We start from the raw sequence: 20279 nt of genomic DNA, 5'->3' as shown, positions 1-20279 counted from the left end.
TGTAAACCCCATGAGCGCTTGCCGCTGTGCTCCAAAGCTTGACACGTGGAAGTAGATCCAGAAACAGAAACTTGACAATGTTGAGCTTTACCGGCGCCCTGAGCTCCTGGAAAACAGTGAAGGTTAAGACCTTCCCATCTCCACCCACCCATTGTGTTCTGGAAAATGACTTACTGCAAAGAACCACCCTTCCTTCCCCGTATGACTTAAATAAGACTCTCGAATGCCTTCCTTGTTTACCTATGACAAGGCCAGACACAAACCCTCTAAATTCTCTTTCTTTGCCTCATAAGTGGTTAGCTGAGCCTCTTGTCCCCACTGATCAATCAGAACAAAATGCTTGTTAACCAAAATTCCATGAAGCCTCTATCCTTCATCCAGGCCCCTGAATGGACTTCAGCCTACCCTCAGCCTGAGCCAGCATACAGTCCCTCTTGAGAATAGTCTGGCCTCAGGTAGATTGTTCTCATATCTACTATCCAATTCTGCCACCCTTTTGTCCTACTTACCCACACCTGGTTCTTTTTAGCCTTGCTTACTTCTCTCTATAAAAGGAAAGCCCTTTCTGCCTAACTCTTGAGACGCTTGCAGACCTTATAGTCAGAGGGTTCTCCCTATGGCAAATCTTTTGCTCCCCTTGCAATAATCTTTTTGAATAAAAATCTCTCCGAAATCTGGATTTGTTTTTTATTGGACATGCTGAAAGAAGGAAATAAGAGAGTGGCTATATTAATTCAGCTTTGCAGATTCTATCTGACTCCTCTCCCTTTTAATCACATTCTTACATTCTGATGCCTAGACTTGCCAAATCCACCAGGCCATGACCAAGCCCTTTGGGCCAGGAATACAACTGTGGCTGACAGTTGGGCTTTTGGAGTCAGACACATTAGGATTTGGATTTTGGTGCTGCCACTCCCCTCCTCTGTACCCTGGGTCAGGTTGCTTAATGTCTCGCCTGTTGAGCCACTATTTTTACTGAGTGTAGGCTTTTTTTTTTTTTTGCGGTGAGCAAAACAGATGATAATTCGGGACAGGGGGATTCTGGCAATAAATCAAGTAAATCAACTGAGAAGTTGAATGCAGAAACAGAATGTCCTAACAGAGCATGGAGGGAGCCCCAGGGTATATGGGGTGGACAGGGAAGGCTCTGCTGAGAAAGTGACTTATCTGAGGCCTGGAGGTCAGAAGGTCCAGCCATGCCAGCAGCTGAGAGAAAACTATTCCTGTGAAGGGCCAGGGGTGGGAGATCTGGGTGTTTAAAAGCCAGAAAAAGGGGAGAGTGGCTAAAAGGAAGGAGTAAATGACAGAGAACACACTGGAGCCCTCTCACTGTCCTGGCCTTTGTCTGCCAAGATAAAGAATTCGACTTTGATTTTACGTAGGATAGAAAGCCATAAAGGGAGAGATCGTATTGTTTCAATCCTTTTGCTTTGTGATTTAATTTGATTACTACTGAGATTTCATTTTTCTTCCCTGTTTGTATACTTTGGCGAATTGTCTGCTCACGCTCCCCACCCATTTATCTACTGGGCTGTTAGTGACTTTCTCATTAATTTGATGAGGTTTGTCTCAATTAAGGATTTTAATCTTTTGTGGCATTTGTTGCATTTATTTTCCCCTGGTTACGGTTTGCTTTTTAATTTTGGTGTCCTTTTTTGGGTTGGAATTTTAAACCTTTGTGCTTTAGTGTATGAGAGTGTTCACCCATCACTGTTAAGCATAAGGAGTCCGCCGTCATTGACATTGGGTAAGTTGTGTTGTTTGTGGTCCGTGTTGTTGTGGTTCACTGGTTTACACTGGTGGACTTTTCTATCTTCGTGTGCGGGGAGGACCGAACTCCTCCTGTGGTGGTAAGAGCTCAAGATGTGGAGACCCTTGGTCCACCCAGGCCTAGCCAGAGGGGCCCCTTCCCAGCGGGAGGCCTCAGCAGGTGGCATCCACTCTCCCGGGAATCCGCCCCCTCGTTAGACAATTGACACAGGTGAGACAGCTGAGGCTCAGCAGAAAGCTAGGAGAGCGGGGTAAGCCTACAGCAGAAGCAAAAACTGCAGCTGGGACGAGCTGGTGCCGCGGTGGCAGGCAGGCGGGCGGGGCGAGGGTCCGGTCGGAGAGCTGGAGCCCCGCCCCGGCCCCGCCTCCGCCTCCCGGCCCCGCCCCGGCCCCGCCTCCGCCTCCCGGCCGCGTTTTCTGTGCTGACCTCTCCGCCCAGCCTGGCTTAGTCCAGAGCCCGCGCAGCGCTGATTTCATTGGCTGCCTCGCCGTCCCCGCCCCCAGGAGACCTGCTGATTTTCGTAGCCAATCAGCAGGCGCGGCGGCGGCGGCGGCGACGAGTCTCGACGGATCCCAGGCGCTGAGGTACCGGGGCTGGCAGGAGGGGCCGCGGTCCCGGTAGGGGGACTGCGCGGGCCCTCAGCGGCGCCGCGGCTGAGGGGGTGGGTCACCCTCCTGCCTCGGGGGCGAGCCACCCACCTGCCTCCGGAGGGGCGCAGACCGCCACCGTCCGGGGCTGACCGGAGGTTGTTGGGGTTGAGGGCAGAGGTCGGAGGTCGTGCCTTTGTGGAATGTTGGGGTCCCGCTGGGCTAAGCGTAGGAGCGGGCCGCGCCCCGTTTTCTTTTTGTCAGCACCTGTGTGGGGCTTCCCTCCTTGCACGGAAAGGGGTCTGAGGGAAACTGAGGCCTGAGAGCCGCCGGGGCCTCTCGCAGGCCCTGCGCTCTGACGGGGAGGCCCGCGGCCCTCTGGCCCGCGAGGACGGCCGCCTCCTCCCTCCCTCCTCCGGGCCGGCGGGTCTGTGGGGTGCGGGCGGGAGGGGGTGGGCGGCACGGTCGCGCGGGGGCCACTGGCTGTCCCCGAAGGCGCCGCTCCCCTGGGCTCCGAACCCCACGCCAGCTCTTCTGAAGCTGTCCTACCACCGTGTTTGAGATTTCCTTTCTGGAACCTCCCTCGGACAGTTCTGAGAGGGGAAACAGGGGAGTGTGGCTTTTGCACTTGGCTGGAGGTGAAAATAGAAACCAGGCGTGGGATGTAATAAAGGCAAAGGGACCTGTGAGAAACTGGACGAATTTCTTAGTTCGACAAGAATTTTCTGCCCATCTTGGCCCACATACTATGTAATTCACGCTTTCGGTATTGGAAATCAGAGTATTTTCTTCTCCTAGTTCTCATAAGCAAGTGCCCTTAGTCTTGACCTTCTTGGCGAGGATACTTTGGAATGTGTAAAGTATTGAACAAGAATTGTTTTGTACAGAAGTTCCAAGCCCTTCCCTCTCATTGCAAGGATCCCAGCAGCTTCTTTACCTCCAGACCAAAAAGAGAAGTCGTTTCTTTATCTGTTTGGGTTTCGGGGAGACAGCAGCTATGGATGAGGAATAAGGGGGGAAGGAGGGATTCTTGCATTTTCTATGCAAAAAGGATGCAATTAGGGAAAAATTGCTATTTTTATATGCCTGTCTCTCCCCCCATCTCAGCTAGCGTAGAACACATTCTTTTTTGTACTGATGGTGTCTGTTGAGTAGTTCCAATAATCAGGGAAAGGAATAATCTCTAACATCAAGACACTTCTCTTTAATGTAGCCACAGAGGAATGCATGTGCCTTATGTGGAATTAACCATGGGGTTTGGTTTTCAGTTAAGAAAATGAGGCAGAAGGAAGTGTTAACCAAGACCTTCCAAGGCCCAGCCATTGTCTGTAGGACTCCGACCAGCCACGTTTACATGTTTGAGAATGGTGGTGGGGACTCAGGGGACTCCTCTGAGGAAGAGTCCCACCGCGTGGCTCTGCGGCCCCGGGGCAAGGAGCGCCAGAAGAAGGGTGCCCACCACCCTCACCAGCCAGGAGCAGGGGAAGTGGTGCTGCTGCAGCGGGAGCTGGTCCAGGAGGACAGCCTCAACAAGCTCGCTCTTCAGTATGGCTGCAAAGTAAGAAAACCCACGGGTGAAGGTTCTGCTTGTCCCTTGGCTCCTGTGTATTTAGCGGAACAGAGCAACTCACTGAAGGGTGGGGGCCCTTGCTGCTCCTTCCTGACCCCCCAGAGGTGGTCTTGTACTGCTCTTGTAGCAGTAAAGAACTCCCCCATCTAGCCAGAGATGGAAGGCAGGTGGGAGTACTTTCAGTTCTGAACCTTGGGATCATGAAAAGTGAGAGCTAGGAATCTCAGGTGTTGGGGCAGTTCCCTTTCTGCAGAGTACTTCTCTCTCTGTCCCTCCAAACTGAATTTCAGAAACCTTTTTTTTTTTTAATTTTTATTTTTTAAGTAGGCTCCACGCCCAGTATGGAGACCAGTGGGGGGCTTGAACTTGCAATCCTGAGATCAAGACCTGGGCTGAGATCAAGAGTCAGATGCTCAGCTGACTGAGACACCCAGGCGTCCCCCTCCACCCCCCCCAACTTTTTTTTCTTTCAAGCACATTTTATTTAAGACCTACTAGGGCCAAAGATGCCAGACAGAATTTATCCAAGGTTTGTTTGATAGGTTTGCTTTTTTGGCTACTTCTTTTTTTCTGACCCTTTCTTGCTTGTTATAGCTTACTTGGTCGAGTTTTACGTTCTCTCTTTTAGAACTGCATGATCTAGCCTCTGTATGCTGTGTATCTATATAACCCTGTTTCTCTTTTAATTATGTTTTTAGCATTCAGAGTGATTAACATGGCAAAGTAAGTAGGAAAGTATTTATAGAATTGCTGCATTTTCTCCTAGATTGAAACTATTTATTTCATTTTGCTAATAACACTGTTAAAACTTTCTGTGGCCTCCCCTAAGGCTGTCTAACCAATTTGAGAAATCTTTTCCTCCTTAGTTTCTTGTCTTTTATCTAACAAGGTTCAAATGGTTAAACACATTGTATAGGATGTTGTGGTATTTCCCGGAGGAAATAAACAGGCTGGTCTCTAGGGACACAGTGGTCTTTCAGTTGTACTGAGATTTATATTTGAGTCTAATCAGCTTCTGTAGGCATACTGTGTGGTTTATAGAACATGGGCTGAAAATGAATCCAACCCTACGCTGAGTGGATTCAGTGGACTTCTTGGAATACTGATGATATATATAATGCCTCTGATGAGTAATCAATTTTCCAATTTAAAGTAAATATAAATTTAGTGTTAATTAAGGGCAAAGACAAACAGGTCTCAAGCACCTTATGCTTTAGTTTCAAGACATGATACATTAAAAATGTCTGCCACCCCAATTCAGTTAGGTGTTAAAAAGAATTGCTCAATAAGTGAAATAATGGAGAAGATTGATTTGAATAAGGTGCTATCTAAAGGTCTATTGGCTGTATTTGTACTCTACTTAAAGCGGGCTTATGAATAAGTTAAAATCTTGAAGTCCATCTCTGATGTTTTCAGTAAGTTCCAAACATTAGCTTGAGGGAGGGTTTATCTTTGACTTACATTCTTACATACACCCCTCCCTTAAGATTTGATTGTGGAAGGAGTTTGTCATCAACTTTGTTACTTTGTAAAACTCATAGTGCTGTTCCTTTCTCCTCCGGTCCTAAAATTGGAACAGAAGATTTCAGTCCATACTTTCCAACTTGCTCATGATTCCGTACGTTTCTCATTATCCTAAGTGTTGTGAAATCCTCAAAGTGTATTACCCCTGGATCACTTTTATTTAAAAAAATAAGTTTATATGCCATACAGTACTTCTGGGCAAGAAAACATGGTAGAATCATGAGAACATACCTCTTAAAACGTTATTACAGTTAAAGTAGGTTCTCGGTGTCTGTCAACCTGGCTGAGGCTTTGTGTTTGGGGATCGCTAAGGTAATCAGCTACTCAGTTGGGTTCTGATGTGGGAGGGAAGTTAGCCAGACGGGGGCACTGTTGCCTCAAACGTTAAAAGAAGTAGAAAGGAAGGGCTATAGCTTTTTAAGTTGCCACGGTTGGGTTTCACCTAAAAGCATTTTGTTGCGGTCAATGGCTCTTTTCCAAAATTGATCTTACGTTATTCAAACTTGTAAATCTATATGGAAATGTGACGATTGAGCTATATATTCAGGCTGAGTTAAAGCCCCAAAACGCAGTTATTCAGCCTAAACTAATTTTGTGCATAAGGGCAGTTTTCCAATATTCATCGGATTCTTAAGCGGGGTAGGCTTGGATCCTCTTCCAGAAAGAGCTACCTTTTGGATATCCGTTCTAAGGAGTTTACATATTTTGTGATGTTTGTCTTCATGGCTTCCCTAGGTTGCAGATATCAAGAAAGTCAACAACTTCATCAGAGAACAAGACTTATATGCTTTGAAATCTATTAAGATTCCAGTGAAAAATCATGGGATCCTAACAGAGACCCGCAAAGAACTCAGACCCCTTCTGAGCCCATCCTCAGAGACTAGAGTGACCTTCGAGGAGCAGCCAGACCCAGACAGAGCAGCTGTAGGTACCGATGCCCTGTCCAGCCCACTGACGGATTTCTTTAAGGGCATTGACCAGAATATTGAGCGCGCGGTGCAGTCAGAAATCTTTTTAAATGAAAGTTACTGTGTAGAGACCTCCAATCAGCCGCTGCTCCCGGCTTCTCCGAAGACAACGACAAATGGTGCAGACTGTGGAATTCAGTGGTGGAATGCCGTTTTTATCATGCTACTAATTGGTATTGTTTTACCAGTGTTTTATTTGGTCTATTTTAAAATACAAGCTACTGGCGAGATCCCCAGTAGCTTGAACACAACTGCTGTCCCCAATGGCTCGATGACCGTGAGTGCAGTTCCAGGGCAAGTCCCCAAATTAGCAGTTCCAGTGCCAACCGTCCCCTCTTCAGACAGCCAGTTCAGTCCAACCCCCCGGGCAGGGAACTAGCTCTTGTTGTTTCTAAAGAATCAGGTCAGTGTTAGCATTTGGCCTCCTAATGTGCGTCACCTGACATCGGCCATATCTTAGGGTGCTGCCTTTCCTTTTCTATGACATACGGACATGTCTCAAAAGCCACCATTGTGTTCTCCAGAACACTCACCCTGGGGAATAGGCTCACCTAATCCAAGGCTGTGGGAGCCAAAACACCAGCACCCTCAGCTCCCTGCCTCGAGAAGGTACAGCAAGAGAGACATTTGCATGTGATCATGCTGTTTCTTGAAGGTATATAGTGGACTGGCACTGCATGGGCCCCCAGGTTGGAGGTGTTCAGAAGTTGAGGAGCGGCATTGGACCTTCAGCGTGGGAGCTTCTGGGGTCCACTTTGGTCACTTGGCTGTTTGCAGTGTCCCCTGCCTGCTGGGAAGAGATGACTGGCTGTGACACATGGTGTTCTTTGTCTCCCTGGCAAAGGTGCTGTCCAGTAGGGGTGAACATCACCCTGTTTTGGAGTATGACAGATTATAACAATCCCTATTTCATATTTGTCCCACCAGTTAGCCCTTTTGAGGCAGTGTCACTTCTAGAATCGAAAAAGCCCTGAATCCAAATTGCTCTAATATTGAGTAAATAGCAGTTCTGTTCCTTGTACTTCTAGAACTACTTAGTGATACACAGGCCTGTTTTCAGCTGCTGCATGGTGTGGCCAGCACTTCCTGCCAGACCACTTGGAGGCTTTTGTTCAGTTTCACCTGAGGTGCATCCCCACTGCAGTGGCTAACCAGATTGCCCAAGTTAGCATTCTTGGAAAGAATTCTTGCTGGCCAGTGTCTGGAGCTGAGTATGTGCAGAGAGAAAGATGAGTGCCTGTCACTGAGGTCCCAACATGTAACACTTCTAAGGCTGAAGAGGCACCAGTCCGGATTTGCTGAGAGCAGCAGCCCCTGGGTGTACCTGGAAGGGAGGTACAGGGAGAATGGATGTGCTTCCTGCTGCTTCCCTGACTCTGATCTTGGGAAGTCTTGAGCCATTGCCCCAGAATGGGGCTCAGTGTTTTTCTTTGGGTAAATACACTTTGTATGGTGTAGCTCATGATGTTAAAAGACCAAACCACTTAATGGAGGGCCTAGGAAGTGACCCTTGCCGTGAAGGCCATAAAAAGAGGGGTCAGGCTGCCATCTGCCTGAGGTTTTTCCCATCTCCTACACAGCAGCAGTCATGCTAGAGGCTCAAGGAAGGCATGGGTCAGCCTCTAAGGCTTTGCAGGTAAAGCAGGGGTTCACGAGGTGAGGGTGAAAGCCTGTTTGGCTGGAGCCCATCTCAGTCCTACAGAGGAGTGGAAATGGGCTTATGTGGCTGGTGGTTCAGACTCAGAGAAGTCTGCCCCACCAGGGAGGAAAACAGACTGCACAAATGCTGAGCTTTGAGCATGGTTTATGTCATTGGACAATCGGGCCTAGAGATGAATTGAGAAGATTTCGTCATGTAAGAGGAAGGGAGTGTGGCAGAAGGGTACTTGAATGGGCTTCTCGTTTTTCTTCTCTCAGCTATGTGGAGAACGATTTGCCCAGAGTTCAATTAGTAAATTCAGAGTATCTTCAAAAGTAAATCTTCTCTTCAAAACCAACGTGGTCTTCAGGATAAAATAAACTTGTGAATCTTTGCTACAGGAAACATTTTGATCGTGTAAATGCTTTTCCAGCCAAATGTTTGTGCTCTCTGTGCCCCTGGAGGCCACAGGTTTCTCTAACATATCACCATCAACTTCACCAGGCAGAGCCCAGAGTCCCACAGGAAAATGGCTTCTGCCAGACAAAGAATAAATATCTGTATCCTTTAGTTTTTAAAAATGGAATAAAATAATTTCTTCTGTGAAGGAAAATTGATTCTTCTTTTTTTTTTTTTTTTATTGGGGAGGGGGGTAATTCAGAATTAAAAGATGTGCGACAATGTTGGAGAACACAGAGGTGCCCATGTCCAGAGGGTGAGGCCTGCCTGGGCTTGTGCTCAAGGTCACCAGAACAGGTGAAGAACAGAAGTGATAAACCAGCACAGTCTCACTGATTGGTCTGTACAACATGCTTTAAAGTGGTTTCATTAAGTATACATAAGAGATACCATGAAACTCATTTTCTACACATTTTACTACATTTTTAGTGTCTTAGGAGGTAATGTTTTAAAGAAGTAATTAGATTTGATAGGTAGTGTTCAATCCTTTTGATTGAACTATAGTGCCCAACACTGTGAACACCTAAGGTATCTATGTTGTCAGGCAAACGATGCTCCCATTTTACCCTGGGGTGACAAGGCTGCAGAGACTAAGCAGAAGTCTCAGGGTTACCCAGAGCAGGACTGTCCAGCCAAGGCCATGCCACAGTCCTTCCTTGGGAAGGTAGTTTTATTTTTTATTTTATTTTTTTTTAAAGATTTTATTTATTTACTTGACAGAGAAACAGCCAGCCAGCAAGAGAGGGAACACAAGCAGGGGGAGTATGAGAGGAAGAAGCAGGCTCCCAGTGGAGGAGCCTGATGTGGGGCTCGATCCCAGGGCTCTGGGATCACGCCCTGAGCCGAAGGCATACGCTTAACGACTGAGCCACCCAGGGGCCCCGGGAAGGTAGTTCTTTAAACTGCCTGTGTTAATACTGAAGTCTTCCTGGGGTTGAGGAAGAATGATAAAGGTTCTTTTTTCTCTACATCCGCACCAGCATTTGTGGTCTCTTGTCTTTTTGATGATAGCCATTCTAACAGACATGAGGGGATATCTCACTGATTTAGATTTGCATTTCCCTAATGATTAGTGATGTTGAGCACCTTTTCATGTACCTGTTGGCCATTCGTATGACTTATTTGGGAAAATGTTTATTCAGGTGCTTTGCCCATTTTTAAATTGGGCAATTTAAATTTAAAAATGGGCAAAGCACCTGAAGAAATTACATATATATTTCTTTTTTTATTTTGCTGCCGAGTTGTGTGAGTTCCTTATATATTTGGGCTAGTAACTATTGGCTATATGGTTTGCAAATATTTTTTTCCCATTCCGTAGGTTGTCTTCATTTTGTTGATTGTTTCTTTTGCTATGTAGAAGCTTTTTCGTTTGATATAGTCTCACTTATATATTTTTGCTTCTGTTGCTTATGCTTTGGTGTCATATCTAGAAAATCATTGCCAAGACCATCGTCAAGGAGTTTACCACCAAGGAGCTTACATTCAAGTCTTTAATCCATTTTGAGTTAATTTTTGTGAGTGGAAAAAGATAGGAGTCTGCTTTCATTCTTTTACACATGAATATCCATTTTCTCAGCACCATTTATTGACAAGACTGTCTTTTCTCCATTAAGTATTCTTGGCTCCCTTCTAAATATGACTGTATATGCACCGATGTATTTCTGGGTTCTCACGTTCTATTGGTCTGTATCTGTTTTAATGCCATTACCACACCGTTTTAATTACTATAGGTTTATAATATAGCTTGAAATTGGGAAGTGTGATGCCCCTGCTTTGTACCTCTTTCTCAGGATTCCTTTGGCTATTCAGAGTCTTTTGTGCTTCCATATAAATTTTAGGATTTTTTTTTCTTCTTCTGTAAAATTTGCCATTGGAATCTTGATAGGGATAGCCTTGAATCTATAGATGGCTTTGAGTAATATGGAAATGTAAACAATATTAAATTTTCCAGCCCATGGACTCAGGATACCTTTCCATTTAGTGTCTTGCAGTGTTCAGTGTAGAGTTCTTTCACCTCCTTGGTTAAATTTATTCTTAAGTATTTAATTGTTTTTGAGGTTACTGTAAATGGGATCATTTTCTTTATTTCTTTCCAGATAATTTATTGTTAGTGTATAGACATGCTACTGATTTTATATGTTAATTTTGTATCCTGGAACTTCACTGAATTCATTGATAAGATCTAACAGGTTTTTTTTGATGGAGTCTTTAAGATTTTATATAAATTATGTCATCTACAACTAGAGACAATTATACTTATTTTTTTTTTCAATTTCCTGCTTTTATTTTTTTCTTGCCTGATCACTCTGGCTAGGGCTTCCAGTACTATGTTGAATAAGAGCAGTGAGAGTAAGCACCCTTATTTTGTTCCTGATCTTAGAGAAAAAGCTTTCACCCCTTCATCATTAGGCATAATGTTAGCTGTGGACTTGTCATATATGGTCTTTATTATGTTGAGGTACATTCCTTCTACACCTAACTTGTTACAAGTTTTTATAATGAACAGATGTTGAATTTTTTCAGATGTTTTTTTCTCCCTCTATTGAGAGGATCATATGATTTTTGTCCTTCATTTTGTTAGTAAGGTATATCACATTGATTGCATGTGTTGAACCACATTCCATCCCCCTTGGTCATAGTGAGTGATCTCTGTAATGTGCTGCTGAATTTGGTTTCCTGGTATTTTATCGAGAATTTTTGCGCCTACATTCATGGGGATATTGGTTTATAGTGTCCTTTTTGGCTTTAGTATCAAGTAGTACCTGATACTTTCTGCCTTTGGTATTAGGCCTCATAAAATAAGCTTGTAAATGTTCCCTTCCCCCCCTTTTTTTAAAGTTTGAAAAGTATTGGCATTAATTCTTCTTTAAATGTTTGGTAAAAGTCACTGTGAAGCCATCTGGTCCTGGGTTTTTCTTTTTTGGCAGATTTTTGGCTACTGATTCAGTCTCTTTACTAGTAATTGATCTGTTCTGATTTTCTGTTTCTTCCTGATTCAGTCTTGATAGATTATATATTTTTAAAATTTTTCTATTTATTCTAGGTTGTCCAGTTTGTTGGTGAATAGTTGTTCATAGTAGTCTACTATGTTCCTTTGTATATTTGTAATATCAGTTGTGATGTCTCCTTTTTCTTTTATAATTTTGTTGACTTGAGTCCTCTCTCTTCTTTCCTTGCTTTATCCAGCTAAAGGTTTGTCAGTTTTGTTTATCTTTTCAAAGAACCAGCTGTTAGTTTTATTAATCTTTTCTATTGTTTTCCTATTCTCTATTTCATTTATCTGCTTTACTTCTTTCTGCTAACATTGGGTTTACTTTGTTCTTCTTTTTCTAGTTTCTTAAAATGTTAGATTGTTTATTTAAGATCTTTCCTGTTTCTTAATGTAGGTGCTTGTTGCTATGAATTTTCTTCTTATAACTGCTTTTTGCATGTATTCCATAAGTTTTGGTGTGTTGTGTTATCATTTTAGTTTGTCAAAGGATAGTTTTTTTTTTATTCTCCCCTTTAATTTCCTCTTTGATCCATTTGTTGTTAGGAGAGTGGTGTTTACCATTTATCCATGAATTTTCCAGTTTTCTTCCTGTTACTGATTTCCAGTTTCATACCATTGTGTTCAATCTTGATCTTGAATTTGCTTAGACTTGTTTTGTGGCTTAATGTATGGTCTGTCCTAGAAAATGTTTCATTGGCGCTTGACAAGGATGTGTATTCTGCTGTTGTAGGATAATAATGTTCTGTATATATCTGTTAGGTCCATTTGATCTATAGTGTTGTTCAGATCCACTGCTATTTTTTTTTATTGGTTCTCTGGATGATCTATCCATTGTTGAAAGTGAGGTATTAAAGTCTACAACAATTATTGTATTGCTGTTTATTTCTCCTTTTATTGTCTGTTTTTGCTTTATATATTTAGGTGCTCCAATATTGAATGCATAAATATTTACATTTTATATCTTTCTGGTGGATTGACCGCTTTATCACTATGTAATGACCTTCATGTCTCTTACCATTTTTAGTTTAAAGTCTATTTTGTTTGGTGTAAGTACAGCTCCTGTTTTGTTGTTTTTGTTTGGTTACTATTTGCTTGAAATATCTTTTTCTTTCTCTTTACTCACAGTCTGTGTGTCTTTGAGGTTGAAGTGAGTCTCTGGTAGGTAGCATATCATTGGGTCTTGTGGTTTTTCTTTCTTTTTTTTTTTAAATCTAGTCAGCTATTTTATGTCTTTTGACTGAAGAATTTAATCCATTTATGTTTAAAGTAATTATTGATAGGTAAGGACTTACCGTTGCCATTTCATTAATTGTTTTCTGGCTGTTTTGTAGATCCATTTTTCCTTGTTTCTTATCCTACTGTCTTGTTTTGTATTTTGGTGTCTTGGTATCAATATGCTTTGAATTCTTTATCGTGTGTTTTGTTTTGTTTTGTTTCGTTTCATTTTGTAATAATTACAGGTTTTCCCTTTGTGGTTACCATGAGACTTACATAAAATATCTTAGAATTATGACACCTTATTTTAAACTGATAACAACTTCTATAACATTCCAAAACTATGCTTTTACTTCTACTTTCCCTTCCATTTTAGGTTATTGATGATAAAGTTTATATGTTTTTTATATTGTGAAACCAATAACATTATTGTAATTATGGTTGTTTTTACTACCATTTTTTATCTTTTAAATTAGAGCTTTATCTTTTAAATTTGAATTATGCATCACAATTACTGTTTTACGGATCTAATTTTGACTACTTTTTTACTACTACCAGATAGTTTTATGTTACTTTCTTATATGACGTTAATCTGCATCCTTCTAATTCCACTAAAGAACTCCCTGTAACATTTCTTGGAAGGCAAGTTTGGTGGTGATGAACTCCCTCGGCTTTTGTTTGTTTAGGAAAGTATACCTCTCCTTCATTTCTGAAGGACAACTTGCTGAGTATAGAATTCTTGGCTGACAGGTTTTTGTTTCTTTCAATATCGTGACTATATCATCCCTGGCCTGAAATGTTTCTGTTGAGAAATCTGCTGGTAGTTTTATGGGGATTCCCTTGTATGTAACTTCTTTTTTGTTGCCACTTACAAAATTCTTTGTCTTTGACTTTTTTTTTTTTTTTTTGATAATCAATGAAAGTTTTTATTTATTTATTTTTTCCTGGTTTTACATGTTTTTATAATAATATTTTTTATCATATTATGTTAGTCACCATACAGTACATCCCTGGTTTTTGATGTAAAGTTCGATGATTCATTATTTGCGTATAACACCCAGTGCACATGATGTGTCGTAGTGTAGCCCTATTCAGGTTCAACCTATTTAGAGTCCTTTGGCCTCATGGATCTGGATGTCCATTTCTCTCTCCAGGTTTGGGCAGTTTTCTCAGCCATTATTGTTTTAAGTATACTTTCTGTCCTTTTCTCTTTCTCTTCTCCTTTTGCAATTCCCATAATACATATATTGTTTGTGTTCCTTGAGTCTTGTAGGCTTTCTTCACTCTTCCTCATTCTTCTTTCTTTTCTTTTCTCTGGATAGTTTCAAATAGCCTGTCTTCTAGATTGTTGATTCATTTGCCTTGTCAAGTCACTTTTGAAGCTCTCTATTAAATTCTTCAGTCATTGTATTTTTCAGCTTTAGGATTTCTTCTTAACAGTTTCTTTTTCTTTGTTGAACTTGTTTTGCTCATGCATTGTTTTCCTAGTTTTGTTTAGTTTCTGTGTATTCTTATAGTTCACTAAACTTCTTTAAGAGGAATTTAAGGGGATTATTTGAATTCTTTGTCTGACAGTTTGTAGATTTTGATTTCTTTCAGGTCAGTTATTGGAACTTTATTAGTTTCCTTTGGCAGTGTCACCTGTATCTGATTTTTTGTGATCCTTGATTCCTGACATTGGTGTATGCACATCTGAAAAGTATTCTCCTCTTCCAGACTTTACAGGTTCTAGATTTTACAGGTGGTCAAGCCCTGCAGACTCCTCTGCAGTCACCATGGGGCAAGAGTGGAGGCTTTTAGGGAGGGGCCCACAATGCTGGGGGAGCTGGATGTCCACCCTGGGCTCTCTTTTCCCACTAGAGGAACAGTAGGCTATTGGTGTGGTGCTGGGCCAGCCTGAGTGAGGGGCAATGCAGTCAGTGTGTAGCCACTTCTCTTTCTAATTACCTTCCTAATGTGATCTCTCTTGGTCTCTCTGGTGCTTCCACCTCACCTCCATATTCTAGGATTCTCTCAGTGGTGTCTTGTTCATGAATAATTGTTATTGTTCTTGTGGGGGGGCTAAAGTCAGAAATGATTTATATTGTCATCTTGGTGATGTCATTCCTCTAATATTATTTTTCATCAGGTCTAACTACTTAGTTTATATTTGGGTTGTCCAACATAGTTTTTAAAAATTTTTATTGTAAAATATACATAACATAAATACCATTTTTAAGTGTACAGTTCCATGTTATTAAGTACATTCAGTCTTGTGCAACCATCACCACTATTCATTTCCAGAACTTTCAGCTTCCCAGACAGAAACTCTTTATTTATTAAAGACTAACTCTCTTTCTCCCCTTCACCCAGCTCTGGGTAGACCTTCTCTCTCTCTGAATTTGTCTACTCTAGTAGTCAGTTATAAGTGGAATCATATACGCATATTTGTCCTTTTTGTGTGTCTAGATTTCATCCATGTTGTAGCATGTGTCAGAATTTCACTTATTTTGTTTATCCATTTAGCCATTGATGGATACTTGGATTGCTTCCATTAACATAGTTTTAAAGGGATCCATTTATATAGGTTTTCAGTGTTCTCTTCTGCCCTTGATCAGAGAGCCAGAAATCTCATATTTGATTATTGTTTTTGGTAGAAAAAAATTTAATTGCCAACAATTGTTACCTTTTTCCTTTCTCCCTTTTTATCAAAGTAAAGTCACTCACTGACTCATTCGTTCGTTCATTCATTCATTGATTCATTCAGTAGACTCTATGTTGACTATATGCCTGGCCCTTTAGGGGATAGAGCTATGGGTAGGACAGTGTCCCATCCCTGGTAGAGTTTACATTCCCAAAATACAGTAAACAGTAGACAATAAAACACAACCATTTCAGGGTGAAAAGTGCTATGAAGACGGCATCAGGGAATTTTTGTAGAATATACATGTATAGGGGGAGTATACATGGAGGAGGGGGAGTGTACTTTGGAGTTCCAAGGAGGTGATATTTGAACTGCATCCATGTGCAGAATCCTGAAAGATCTCACCAAATAGTCTGCATTTCCTTTCAATTGCACTGTGAAGCCTTTGGGGAAAAAGAATGAATTTCAGTTTTCAGTAGACAAAAAACTATATCTGCAGGGAATACTTAAAAGACACAAGGTAGGTGGAAAGCCAGTCAGATGTACATTATCCATAACTACTTGAGGAAAGAGGAAAAAGGAAGAAAGTCTCAGTGTTATTGCTTAAAACATTGCCTGGCACAGAAGGGCGTTGTCCAGAGTTCTGAGCACAGGCCGCTGTAGCTGCTGTGAGGTGGTTTGGAAGCCTGGGCCTCACCTGATCCAGAGACTGATAATCAGCACTGGAAGCCATTTGTGAGAGAGCAGACAAAGGGGCAGATTTCTGTATAGGGTGATGCTGGACTTTCAGCTTCCCGGCCAGTCGGCTGGTGTCAAAATGCTGCTGCAGAGTAGTGCGGTGTTTGCAGCTTGGATTAGGGATGGGTTTTTTTTTGTCGTCGTTGTTTTTTAAGATTTTATTTATGAGAGAGAGAGAGCGAGCACGAGCAGGGGGAGGGGCAGAGGGAGAGGGAGAAGCAGGCTCCCGGCTGAGCAGGGAGCCTGATGTGGGGCTTGATCCCAGCACCCTGGGATCATGACCTGAGCCAGAGTGAGCCACTTAACTGACTGAGCCACCCAGGCACCCCTCATGTTGCTTTTTAAATGAGCAGAAAACTTTCCCTCTCCTGGCCTGTTTTCTACCATTCCTTGGAAGCTTCTTCCTGACATAAGCCAGGAGCTCTTTGTGGAAATGTTTGTCTTAAAGAGTTACAACCATTTGTATATAAGATGGGGTTTAAAAAGGTTTGCTTTCCTTAGTAGGAGATCAGGGTGTCTGTCCCTGTGTTTTGGCAGGTCTACCTCTTCCCCATACCTGGTGTCCTGGGGGGAGTGTCAGAGAAGGCAGTGGGATGACCTCCTAGTGGACTAATGTATCCATTTATTCAAGCAACATATTTGGAGCACTGCATCTGCCGGGCGCTGGCTGGGGTGGCCCTCGGGGGTGACGAAGGTTTGCCTGGAAGATATCACCTGGGAGATGGTCACAGCTCCATGTAAGGCCTAGGCTGCAGTAGAATGAGTGTGGAGGGGAGAAGTGCGAGGAGACATGTCTAAAGTCATTGAATTGAGACAGTAGCCACTTGGGTTGGCAAGGCAGGAGGCTGAGCTTGGCTACAGGAAGGACCCAAACAGATGTGAAGATTTCTCTTTGGGAAAAGATGGGGATGCAGTGCAGAAGAAAAACAGTCCTCATTTAATCTGTGGCACTCATTAGATGCCAGATGGTGCTTTAAGAGCTTTATACACCAACTCATTTCACCTTTACAGTGTCCTCGGGAGGGTGGCACTTACCATTCCTGTTTTATTAATGGAAAAACAAAGCTAAGATCATGTAACTTGTAAACTGGGATGCTGGGAGTCCCACCCAGGCTGACTGGCTTTCTTTGCTTGGGGCTTTGCTGCTCTGTGCCTCCCAGGACAGGGTTTTTTAGGAGGAGGCAGAATTGACCGAAGAGAAGAAAGAGAAAAACTGAGAAAATATCTTCGGGTCCACATGATAAGAAGTCAGAGCCACTGCCTTCACCCTAAGGATAACTGTAGACTCAGCATTTACCTGCCTATTTTCTGGGTGTGCCAGTGAGCCAAGCTCCTTGACTATGAGAAATAAACCTCATTTGTGTCAGTAAAGGAGCCTTCCTTAGCCATTTCTCTGAAGTACTTAATACCTTGGGACAAGGTTCCTGCAAACTTATTTCCAGAGAGGAGGGACTGCTGGTTTCACCAGGCCAGGCAGAGACACAGGGGTGGGAGAGGGGATAGGATCCATTTTTGCCTGTTCTCCAGGAGCCACCTGGGTACAGCGGAGCAGCTGAGGAGAGATGGGGCCACCCTCCCTGCCCCCTGCACAGTCAGGCCCCACAGCCCTGGGAAGGACTGGCAGGATGGGGATGTGCAGATCCAACTTGTGCCCTGTGCCCTCTTCCATCCCTCCCTCCATTGTGCAGGAGTCCTGAGGGACTGCTACAGCAGTGCTCTGGGGAGGGGGTCTGATCACAGGGAGACCCTCCCAGATCTTTAGGAAATACTTGTTATTTTAAATCCCATTTGCCACCCTGAGTTAGGAACGTGTGCTACCATTCATTTACTCACAAACCTTTCAGAGCACCGATTATATGCCAGAAGGCTATATGCAAACAAGACATGGTCCCTGCCCTCAAGGTGCTTCTAATCTAGTGGGAAAGGTAAAATTTATATAAGGGCGGTGATGTGGTAGAACGTGCTGGGCCCTATGAGATGGAAATGGGAAAGATGATACATGGTCGATAAAACAAGGCAAGTTTTTAAGAGAAGGTGGCATTTGAAAGGAGGGGTGGATATCTTTTTGATATCCTGTCTTCATTTCCTTTTGATATATACCCAGGAGTGGGATTGCTGGGTCGTATGGTAGTTTTATTTTTAATTTTTGGAGGAACCTCCATGCCGTTTTCCATAGTGACAGAAGCAATTTATGCTCCCACCAACAGCACAAGTGCTCTCTTTTCCGCACACCCTTACTAACACTTGTTACCTCTTTTTGATGAAGGTGAGGTGATACCTCATATTGGTTTGGCTTTAGGTTTTCCCGATGAGTAGTGTTGTTGAACATCTTTTCGTGTGCCTGTTTGTCATCCTTATGTCTTCTTTGGGAAAATGTCTATTTAGATCCTCTGCCCATTTTTAAATCGGATGGTTTGTTTTCATACTGTTGAATTGTATGAGTTTTTATGTATTTTGCTGTTGATCCTTATCAGATATGTGGTTTGAAGATATCTCCTCCCATTCATAGAGTGCCTTTTCATTGTATTGTTTTTTTTGTTTTTTAGTTTGATGTAGTCCCTCTTGTTGATTTTTGCTTTTGATGTTTGTGCTTTTGGTGTCATATCTAAAAACTCATTGCCAAGACAAATTTTAAGGAGCTTTTCCCCTATGTTTATAGAAGGTTTATAGTTTCAGGTCTTATGTTTAAGTCTTTAATCCATTTTGAGTTAATTTTCGTGAATGGTATAAGATAGAGGTGCAATGTCATTCTTCTGCATGTGGTCATCCAGTTTTCCCCACACCATTTATTAAAGAGACTACCCTTTCCCCCGTTAGTATTCCTGGCTGCCTTGTCAATATTAGTTGATGCTATATGCAGGGTTTTTGTTTTGTTCTGTTTTGTTTTGTTTTTTTCTGGTCTCTCCATTCTGTTCTGTTGGTCTATATGCCAATTATTCTTATTACTATGGCTTTGTAGTATAGGTTGAAATCAGGAAATGTGGTGCCTCTGGGTTTGTTCTTTCTCAGGATTGCTTTGGCTGTTCAGGGTCTTCTGTGGCTCCATATAGACATTAGGATTGTTTTTTCTATTTCTTTGAAAATGCCATGGGGATTTTGATACTGAGTCTATAGATGGCTTTTGGGAGATGGGAATCTTCCCATCCACAAACACAGGTTACTGTTACGTTTCTTTGTGTCTTCTTCAATTTCTTGCACCAAAGTCTTGTGGGTTTTACCGAACAAAACTTTCACCTTCTTGGTTAGATTTATTCATTTCTTTTTCAGATATTTTGTTGTTAATGTGTAGAAACACAACTGTTTTGTGTATGTTTATTTTGTATCCTGCAGCTTTACTGAATTTGTCAATTAGTTCTGGCAGTTTTTTGGTTGTAGGATTTTCTATATATAAGATCATATCATTCATAAGCAAAGACAGTTTCACTTTTCTTATTTGGATGCCATTTATCATCTTTTTCTTAACTGATTGCTCTGGCTAGGAGTGGTGACAGTAGGTATCTCTGTCTTGTTCCTGATCTTAGAGGAAAAGCTTTCAACCTTTCACCGTTATGATGTTGGCTGTGGGTTTGTCATAGATGGCCTTTGTTGTGTTGATGTGTCTTCCTCCTGTACTTAATTTGTTGAGGATTTTTTATCATGAAAGGTTGTGGTATTTGTCAGATGCCTTTTCTGCATCTGTTGAGATGATCATATGATTTTTATCTCATTCTATTACTGTGTCTCACATTCATCCACTGATTTGTGTGTGTTGAACCACCTTGCATTCCAGGGATAAATCCCACTTGATGATGGTGAATGATTCTTTTAATGTGCTAATGAATTTGGTTTGCTAATATTTTGCTGAGGATTTTTGCGTCTATATTAATAAGGCATATTTGTTTGTAATTTTCTTGTCTTGTAAGCTCCTTAATCTGTCCTTGGTATCAGGTAATGTTGGCCATGTAAAATTAGTTTGGGAGTGTTTCCCTCTCTTCAATTTTTAGGAAGAGTTTGAGAAAGATTGTCATTGACTCTTCTTTAAATATTTAGTAGAATTCCCATCTGGTCTTGTACTTTTCTATGTTGGAAGGTATGTGTGTGTGTGTGTGTGTGTGTGTGTATGTGTGTGTGTGTGTGTGTGTGTTGGGAGGTTTTGATTACTGATTCATCTCCTTACTTGATCACTTGTCTGCTCAGATTTTCAAATTCTTCAT

The 20279-nt window shown here is 42.3% G+C and overlaps 1 protein-coding gene across 3 annotated transcripts; it reads left to right on the top strand.

The window, feature by feature from the left end:
- Positions 1 to 2293: 2293 nt before the first annotated feature.
- Positions 2294 to 8683, top strand: LYSMD4 (LysM domain containing 4). 3 transcript variants are annotated; one of them, XM_045795393.2, is made up of 3 exons: positions 2294 to 2355; positions 3627 to 3916; positions 6188 to 8683. In XM_045795393.2, exons 2-3 carry the CDS (start codon positions 3635 to 3637, stop codon positions 6797 to 6799), a joined length of 894 nt encoding a protein of 297 aa, XP_045651349.1. In that variant the 5' UTR covers positions 2294 to 2355; positions 3627 to 3634; the 3' UTR covers positions 6800 to 8683. The 3 variants fall into 3 exon arrangements, with proteins under 3 accessions (XP_045651349.1, XP_045651350.1, XP_087712837.1); XM_045795394.2 differs by having other exon boundaries at positions 2345 to 2432; XM_087856711.1 differs by lacking the exon at positions 2294 to 2355 and adding an exon at positions 2362 to 2516.
- The last annotated feature ends 11596 nt before the right edge of the window (positions 8684 to 20279 follow it).

This window comes from Ursus americanus, chromosome 28, assembly GCF_024610735.1.
Source record: "Ursus americanus isolate L20-20 chromosome 28, mUrsAme1.1.p, whole genome shotgun sequence".
Lineage (NCBI taxonomy): Eukaryota > Metazoa > Chordata > Mammalia > Carnivora > Ursidae > Ursus > Ursus americanus.
The sequence above is the reverse complement of the archived record's forward strand: the minus strand, read 5'-3'. Positions and strand labels throughout refer to the sequence as shown.

Excerpts from the sequence above, each read along its gene's own strand:
- LYSMD4 (XM_045795393.2), top strand. The coding sequence starts at position 3,635 with ATGAGGCAGAAGGAAGTGTTAACCAAGACCTTCCAAGGCCCAGCCATT. Across the intron at positions 3,917-6,187 it reads CTCTTCAGTATGGCTGCAAA|GTTGCAGATATCAAGAAAGT; the intron begins GTAAGAAAACCC and ends TGGCTTCCCTAG.